This window comes from Camelina sativa, chromosome 14 (genome assembly GCF_000633955.1).
Source record: "Camelina sativa cultivar DH55 chromosome 14, Cs, whole genome shotgun sequence".
In the NCBI taxonomy this organism is placed as follows: Eukaryota; Viridiplantae; Streptophyta; class Magnoliopsida; order Brassicales; family Brassicaceae; genus Camelina; species Camelina sativa.
In genome coordinates this window covers 25447725-25456403 of record NC_025698.1, presented here as the reverse complement: position 1 = coordinate 25456403, position 8679 = coordinate 25447725, and the positions used below count along the sequence as shown (strand labels likewise).

General features: G+C 39.6%; 1 protein-coding gene across 1 annotated transcript in view; it reads right to left on the bottom strand.

The window, feature by feature from the left end:
* The window catches only part of LOC104743975 (zinc finger MYM-type protein 1-like), a 6215-nt gene continuing 3987 nt past the window's right edge, over positions 6452-8679 (bottom strand). The window contains exons 3-5 of the mRNA XM_010465003.1: positions 6899-7009; positions 6725-6804; positions 6452-6488 (exon numbers count right to left, since the gene is read on the bottom strand). Of these exons, the coding sequence (XP_010463305.1) occupies positions 6452-6488; positions 6725-6804; positions 6899-7009 (228 nt within the window). The remainder of the gene's footprint in view (positions 6489-6724; positions 6805-6898; positions 7010-8679) is intronic.

Sequence of the window (8679 nt, the reverse complement as noted above, 5' to 3'; positions counted from 1 at the left end):
AAAAAAAAAAGTTGTGCTCTTCAAAGAGATGATCTCCAGCTGCCTTAACATGTTAGGATGGACTGAAGACTAAAGGCATGCCAGTGTGAAAGACTATCCACATGCAACAGTTCACTGATCTTCGACAATTCAAGAGGTTGTGATAGTTCCTAATGATGGTTCTGAACAAGTGGTTGACACGACAAAGGTATGATTAATGTTCTGATTTTTTTTTTTGTTTATAAAAACAAATTGAAAAAAAAAATTAATAAAAAAAGGGATTTACTCATGTGTGTTTAATTCTCGATCTGGGTCCCTTAGGTTCATCATTAGTGGATGTGCTTATCTGTGTTTTTGGTTCATGAATGTGTTAAAATTTCGTGAAAAGGATGAATGCAGTTTATTCATGTATTGTCATTAATTGTGATTGAATGAATTGATAGATGAATGTAGTCGAAAAAGGAAATAGATATGGTGTACACTGATGTTTAATTGAGTGATTTCAGGGTTGTTGTTTAATTTTTGGGCCGAGATCGTTCAGCCCATTGAGACTTACGGGTGTGTATAAAAAGGAGCAGCTAGGGTTTTGGTTCCTTTCTCATCACCTCTGCGATTTCAATCCTGTGTCGATTAAACTCCTATTTTCTTTTTCTCTCTTGACGATCGATCCTCTGATCATCATGAAGTCCATCTTTAGTGGTTTCCACTATGATTCCAGTTCCGATGAAGAGCTCCACACTCCACCGTCTTCATTGCCTCCACCAACTCCTCATGCTCCGATCGATCCCTGGACAGCAATGGTGATCTATCAGCCCCGTGACGAGTCCACCTCAGTAATTCCTGCTCCGGTGGATCCAGTTCCTTTGCCTTCCTACTTCGAGGGGAACCACGAGACGTGTGACTCTTCCTCTTCTCCGCCTAGAGAAGTGTCGCCTCGGTATCCAGTGGTAGATCTTACCGGTGATGTTCCTGTTCCTGCTCTGTCGAATCAAGGAATCTCGTCCCGTCTACGCAAGCGACAATCGACTACTGATGTTAATAGTCGTGACTCCAAGCATCCCTCTCTCGGCAAGGACAAAGGTGTTTCCACTTCTCGGAGTACTCCTTCAAAGGAGTTTGACTCCAAGCGGTTCTCGTCCTCCGAAGCTGCTCGAAGGTATGGGTTCTTTGCCTCTCGAACACTTGCCCCAGAAGTCTGCTACTCTCTTGATGTCCATGATAAGGCTAGGGAGTTCATTGATAGAGCTGGTCTGCTTTTTCTGCGTCGTCAGCAACCAGACACGAAGAAGACAAAGGGTAGAAAGACTGTTTCACAGCCTGCTAAGTCAGTTCTTCGCAGTGGTACGTCTGTAGAGCGCAAAGCCATCCGGTTGGCCATCCAAATTCTGCAAGATGCCTTGGACGCTGGTAAGTAATCACTTTTCAGTTTGTACTGTTTGCTTTATTTGTTCCTTGGTATTTTTGACTAATCTGTGCCAAACAAGCAGGGGGAGATGAGTCTGATTCAGATGCTTGAGGGGAAGTTTTAGCCGTGGGGGAGCTGTTTTAGCTGTTTTTGATTAAGTTTTTAAATTTGTATTGTTTCCCCCTTGCAGTTTTTATCTTTCAGACTTGTTGGTTAATTTTAAGACTTGTTTTGGACACGTTCGATTATTTGTTTGGTCTTAATGCTTCTGTGTTGACATATTTACCCATCTGTTGCTTTTAAGAAATGCGATGCACTGTTGGTGCAGTTGTATTTGCTTGTGGTTGTTGTGGGTTGTTTGTTTTCTTTGACATGCTAAATACATTGGATGCTTGTTTGACAATTTCAGTCAAAAAGGGGGAGATTGAAAGTGCAACAGAGCTCTGAGGGTAACAGGAAGTTGTGAAATGTCTCAGAGGTCTGATATGATGATGTGGCATGACGTGCTGATGTGGAGAAAGATTGTGGAACGCGGTGACAAGGTGCGGGAGAAGGAAGGAAGGAGAGATCAAGATATACTCAAAGATATTGAGAGTATATTTGATAAGAAGAGATAAGGGAAGATATTTTCTTAGGGATAAGGAATATTTCCTTTTAGTTAGGATACACAAAGATCTAGGTAAGAGATCGTCTGTGGGGTTATAAGTAGGCGAGGGCTAGCCGCAAAAAGAGCTAGCACTCGTGCGATAAAGTTTGTGAGTTTTTGTAAACCTTCAAGCAAATACATAAAGCCTTGAAGGTGAGTGTGTGTGTGGTATACTCTTTTAGATCTACACAGGGTGTTGTGTTAGATAGATAGGAGAGTGAGATTTGGGTTCAAGTCTTGTAAGAAACGAGGGTTTTTATAAGATTGATTAAAAGCGTTTGCTTGGCACGTTCCAAGTGTGATTTTTGTGTGTTTGTGTTCTCTATACCTTAACAATAACATCTTGCTGCCGTGAGTCTCGGCAGTAGCGGACCACGAGATGCTGAGTCTCTGTTTTGTACGAAGCCAAGCCAATGTTAGAGATTTGAAATGTCGAGTTGTCTCTACTCCCTCTTTCGTGGTGTCCCTTTTGGTTAGCTGAAGAAGCTTTTTTTACCAACCCTGATGGGTAAAGGTTCATTACTTGAGACACACGAGCTCACGTCGCTTTGGTGGTTGGAGCTCGGCTTAATTAATTGGCTTCTTATTAACAAGTTTGAACTGGATTTTATTAGTTGATGCATCATTTATCAATGTTTGTTTTCTGTTACGTGATTTTAAACTTCACTTGATGTGTAGTTTAGTCTATCTTTATTAGAAAAGGGATCAAACACAAACAAGTTGTTGTTGTTTGATAATAAGATTGAAACAGTAATATAAATCCCAAAAGGAGGAAAGAAGATCTTTGACTCAGTCAAGTATTTGGACACACACAAAAACAGACAACTAGTACTGGTTTCATCATAGAGCGAGGAGGATACGGGGAAAGTAGCTAGTAACTCCCTAGTTGCAGCAACCACATTCCAGCTGCTCATTTGCAATGGTGAAAAACTTCAGAACTTGTTGCACAATGAATGGCATGAAAGCTTGTAATGGAAACAAACAGCTCAATCTGCAGCATTGGTAGCCGCCACTTTTTCCTCCCTACATGTAAGGAACTTGTCATTCATCACAAAAGATAAGCGAGAAAGTAAAATCCTATCTTCTAATCTTCATCAAATACCGAAATCACATGCTAATACAAACGTGACATTAGCTTCTTCTTTTTTTTTTTAACCAGGTCGTGACATTAGCTTAAAAAAAAAAAAGCCTAGTAAAATTCTGATTTGTTCTAGCGAATTGCTTCAAACCGAGCATATAAACAAAGAAGTTCTAATTACCGATTAGTAAATTCTCTCAAAAGAGAAACAACGGGATGGAAGTGACCATCCTTATAGTTTTTCAACTCATCATCCTCCTCCTGCAAACAAACAGAGATTTTTGGAACTCTTTCCTTCCTATATATACGCTTATAGAAGAAGTTATATAAGTAATGTGCTTAGATAAGAACTCACATATATTGACGTGGCCTCNACATGTTAGGATGGACTGAAGACTAAAGGCATGCCAGTGTGAAAGACTATCCACATGCAACAGTTCACTGATCTTCGACAATTCAAGAGGTTGTGATAGTTCCTAATGATGGTTCTGAACAAGTGGTTGACACGACAAAGGTATGATTAATGTTCTGATTTTTTTTTTTGTTTATAAAAACAAATTGAAAAAAAAAATTAATAAAAAAAGGGATTTACTCATGTGTGTTTAATTCTCGATCTGGGTCCCTTAGGTTCATCATTAGTGGATGTGCTTATCTGTGTTTTTGGTTCATGAATGTGTTAAAATTTCGTGAAAAGGATGAATGCAGTTTATTCATGTATTGTCATTAATTGTGATTGAATGAATTGATAGATGAATGTAGTCGAAAAAGGAAATAGATATGGTGTACACTGATGTTTAATTGAGTGATTTCAGGGTTGTTGTTTAATTTTTGGGCCGAGATCGTTCAGCCCATTGAGACTTACGGGTGTGTATAAAAAGGAGCAGCTAGGGTTTTGGTTCCTTTCTCATCACCTCTGCGATTTCAATCCTGTGTCGATTAAACTCCTATTTTCTTTTTCTCTCTTGACGATCGATCCTCTGATCATCATGAAGTCCATCTTTAGTGGTTTCCACTATGATTCCAGTTCCGATGAAGAGCTCCACACTCCACCGTCTTCATTGCCTCCACCAACTCCTCATGCTCCGATCGATCCCTGGACAGCAATGGTGATCTATCAGCCCCGTGACGAGTCCACCTCAGTAATTCCTGCTCCGGTGGATCCAGTTCCTTTGCCTTCCTACTTCGAGGGGAACCACGAGACGTGTGACTCTTCCTCTTCTCCGCCTAGAGAAGTGTCGCCTCGGTATCCAGTGGTAGATCTTACCGGTGATGTTCCTGTTCCTGCTCTGTCGAATCAAGGAATCTCGTCCCGTCTACGCAAGCGACAATCGACTACTGATGTTAATAGTCGTGACTCCAAGCATCCCTCTCTCGGCAAGGACAAAGGTGTTTCCACTTCTCGGAGTACTCCTTCAAAGGAGTTTGACTCCAAGCGGTTCTCGTCCTCCGAAGCTGCTCGAAGGTATGGGTTCTTTGCCTCTCGAACACTTGCCCCAGAAGTCTGCTACTCTCTTGATGTCCATGATAAGGCTAGGGAGTTCATTGATAGAGCTGGTCTGCTTTTTCTGCGTCGTCAGCAACCAGACACGAAGAAGACAAAGGGTAGAAAGACTGTTTCACAGCCTGCTAAGTCAGTTCTTCGCAGTGGTACGTCTGTAGAGCGCAAAGCCATCCGGTTGGCCATCCAAATTCTGCAAGATGCCTTGGACGCTGGTAAGTAATCACTTTTCAGTTTGTACTGTTTGCTTTATTTGTTCCTTGGTATTTTTGACTAATCTGTGCCAAACAAGCAGGGGGAGATGAGTCTGATTCAGATGCTTGAGGGGAAGTTTTAGCCGTGGGGGAGCTGTTTTAGCTGTTTTTGATTAAGTTTTTAAATTTGTATTGTTTCCCCCTTGCAGTTTTTATCTTTCAGACTTGTTGGTTAATTTTAAGACTTGTTTTGGACACGTTCGATTATTTGTTTGGTCTTAATGCTTCTGTGTTGACATATTTACCCATCTGTTGCTTTTAAGAAATGCGATGCACTGTTGGTGCAGTTGTATTTGCTTGTGGTTGTTGTGGGTTGTTTGTTTTCTTTGACATGCTAAATACATTGGATGCTTGTTTGACAATTTCAGTCAAAAAGGGGGAGATTGAAAGTGCAACAGAGCTCTGAGGGTAACAGGAAGTTGTGAAATGTCTCAGAGGTCTGATATGATGATGTGGCATGACGTGCTGATGTGGAGAAAGATTGTGGAACGCGGTGACAAGGTGCGGGAGAAGGAAGGAAGGAGAGATCAAGATATACTCAAAGATATTGAGAGTATATTTGATAAGAAGAGATAAGGGAAGATATTTTCTTAGGGATAAGGAATATTTCCTTTTAGTTAGGATACACAAAGATCTAGGTAAGAGATCGTCTGTGGGGTTATAAGTAGGCGAGGGCTAGCCGCAAAAAGAGCTAGCACTCGTGCGATAAAGTTTGTGAGTTTTTGTAAACCTTCAAGCAAATACATAAAGCCTTGAAGGTGAGTGTGTGTGTGGTATACTCTTTTAGATCTACACAGGGTGTTGTGTTAGATAGATAGGAGAGTGAGATTTGGGTTCAAGTCTTGTAAGAAACGAGGGTTTTTATAAGATTGATTAAAAGCGTTTGCTTGGCACGTTCCAAGTGTGATTTTTGTGTGTTTGTGTTCTCTATACCTTAACAATAACATCTTGCTGCCGTGAGTCTCGGCAGTAGCGGACCACGAGATGCTGAGTCTCTGTTTTGTACGAAGCCAAGCCAATGTTAGAGATTTGAAATGTCGAGTTGTCTCTACTCCCTCTTTCGTGGTGTCCCTTTTGGTTAGCTGAAGAAGCTTTTTTTACCAACCCTGATGGGTAAAGGTTCATTACTTGAGACACACGAGCTCACGTCGCTTTGGTGGTTGGAGCTCGGCTTAATTAATTGGCTTCTTATTAACAAGTTTGAACTGGATTTTATTAGTTGATGCATCATTTATCAATGTTTGTTTTCTGTTACGTGATTTTAAACTTCACTTGATGTGTAGTTTAGTCTATCTTTATTAGAAAAGGGATCAAACACAAACAAGTTGTTGTTGTTTGATAATAAGATTGAAACAGTAATATAAATCCCAAAAGGAGGAAAGAAGATCTTTGACTCAGTCAAGTATTTGGACACACACAAAAACAGACAACTAGTACTGGTTTCATCATAGAGCGAGGAGGATACGGGGAAAGTAGCTAGTAACTCCCTAGTTGCAGCAACCACATTCCAGCTGCTCATTTGCAATGGTGAAAAACTTCAGAACTTGTTGCACAATGAATGGCATGAAAGCTTGTAATGGAAACAAACAGCTCAATCTGCAGCATTGGTAGCCGCCACTTTTTCCTCCCTACATGTAAGGAACTTGTCATTCATCACAAAAGATAAGCGAGAAAGTAAAATCCTATCTTCTAATCTTCATCAAATACCGAAATCACATGCTAATACAAACGTGACATTAGCTTCTTCTTTTTTTTTTTAACCAGGTCGTGACATTAGCTTAAAAAAAAAAAAGCCTAGTAAAATTCTGATTTGTTCTAGCGAATTGCTTCAAACCGAGCATATAAACAAAGAAGTTCTAATTACCGATTAGTAAATTCTCTCAAAAGAGAAACAACGGGATGGAAGTGACCATCCTTATAGTTTTTCAACTCATCATCCTCCTCCTGCAAACAAACAGAGATTTTTGGAACTCTTTCCTTCCTATATATACGCTTATAGAAGAAGTTATATAAGTAATGTGCTTAGATAAGAACTCACATATATTGACGTGGCCTCTAAACAGAGCTTGATAGCCCTAATATTCACGAGGCAAGGATCTTTCTCCTGTTCTGGATTACCTAACCCAAAGATTTCCGCAAGTCTGGCAAGCTGCATGCATTAGGTTTAAAAGGTAACTTGTTAGATGTTACAAAATCAACAAGTTAAAAAAAAAGGAGAAGAAGATACCTTCGTCCCGGACATCAAGAAGTGACGTATATCAATTATATATGTCGGCACAGGAGGGTCTTTATCGATTTCTGCATAAGCTTTCTTCAATCTTGGATAGTCGGATAGGATTATGTCATGGCCAATCCAAATATGAGATATTTCATTTTAATTAATTGGCGTTTCTTTTTGTACAAAAATTTATTGGCTTTCTTTTTTTTTTCTGGACAAAAATTAATTTTAATTAATTGATTTCGTGAAAATTATATTATTAGAAGTTTAGAACCTTTGAAAAGATGATAGAGAGAGAGGATATAAAGTTTGGGAACAACCCATGAACAAAAATTTGCATAAACAAGTACATAGAAACCAAAATTACCAAAGATAAAGATCCTGAGGAAAGTGTGATTTTAACTAACCTATCTTCTTGTAGAAATAAAATCGAAAACTTTGAGCTGAACAAGATGGAGAAAAAGAAAGAGAAACGAAGTTATATGAAAATGAAAGAGAGAAGATATATAAAAAGATAGAAAAAAACGAATGAATGTATGTGAAGATGAGAGCAACAGAGATTTATAAGATATTGGTAAGTTGAACTTGGTAACTAGGCATGCCATTGTTAAGTTTGGCGGTTGGGACATCGATGGGTTCACAGGAGGAGAAAGAGATCAAATATAGCCCCCTCCGAAAGGTGATAAATTAAGAGAGATTTGCACTTGTAAAGTTTTTTTNTGTGCCAAACAAGCAGGGGGAGATGAGTCTGATTCAGATGCTTGAGGGGAAGTTTTAGCCGTGGGGGAGCTGTTTTAGCTGTTTTTGATTAAGTTTTTAAATTTGTATTGTTTCCCCCTTGCAGTTTTTATCTTTCAGACTTGTTGGTTAATTTTAAGACTTGTTTTGGACACGTTCGATTATTTGTTTGGTCTTAATGCTTCTGTGTTGACATATTTACCCATCTGTTGCTTTTAAGAAATGCGATGCACTGTTGGTGCAGTTGTATTTGCTTGTGGTTGTTGTGGGTTGTTTGTTTTCTTTGACATGCTAAATACATTGGATGCTTGTTTGACAATTTCAGTCAAAAAGGGGGAGATTGAAAGTGCAACAGAGCTCTGAGGGTAACAGGAAGTTGTGAAATGTCTCAGAGGTCTGATATGATGATGTGGCATGACGTGCTGATGTGGAGAAAGATTGTGGAACGCGGTGACAAGGTGCGGGAGAAGGAAGGAAGGAGAGATCAAGATATACTCAAAGATATTGAGAGTATATTTGATAAGAAGAGATAAGGGAAGATATTTTCTTAGGGATAAGGAATATTTCCTTTTAGTTAGGATACACAAAGATCTAGGTAAGAGATCGTCTGTGGGGTTATAAGTAGGCGAGGGCTAGCCGCAAAAAGAGCTAGCACTCGTGCGATAAAGTTTGTGAGTTTTTGTAAACCTTCAAGCAAATACATAAAGCCTTGAAGGTGAGTGTGTGTGTGGTATACTCTTTTAGATCTACACAGGGTGTTGTGTTAGATAGATAGGAGAGTGAGATTTGGGTTCAAGTCTTGTAAGAAACGAGGGTTTTTATAAGATTGATTAAAAGCGTTTGCTTGGCACGTTCCAAGTGTG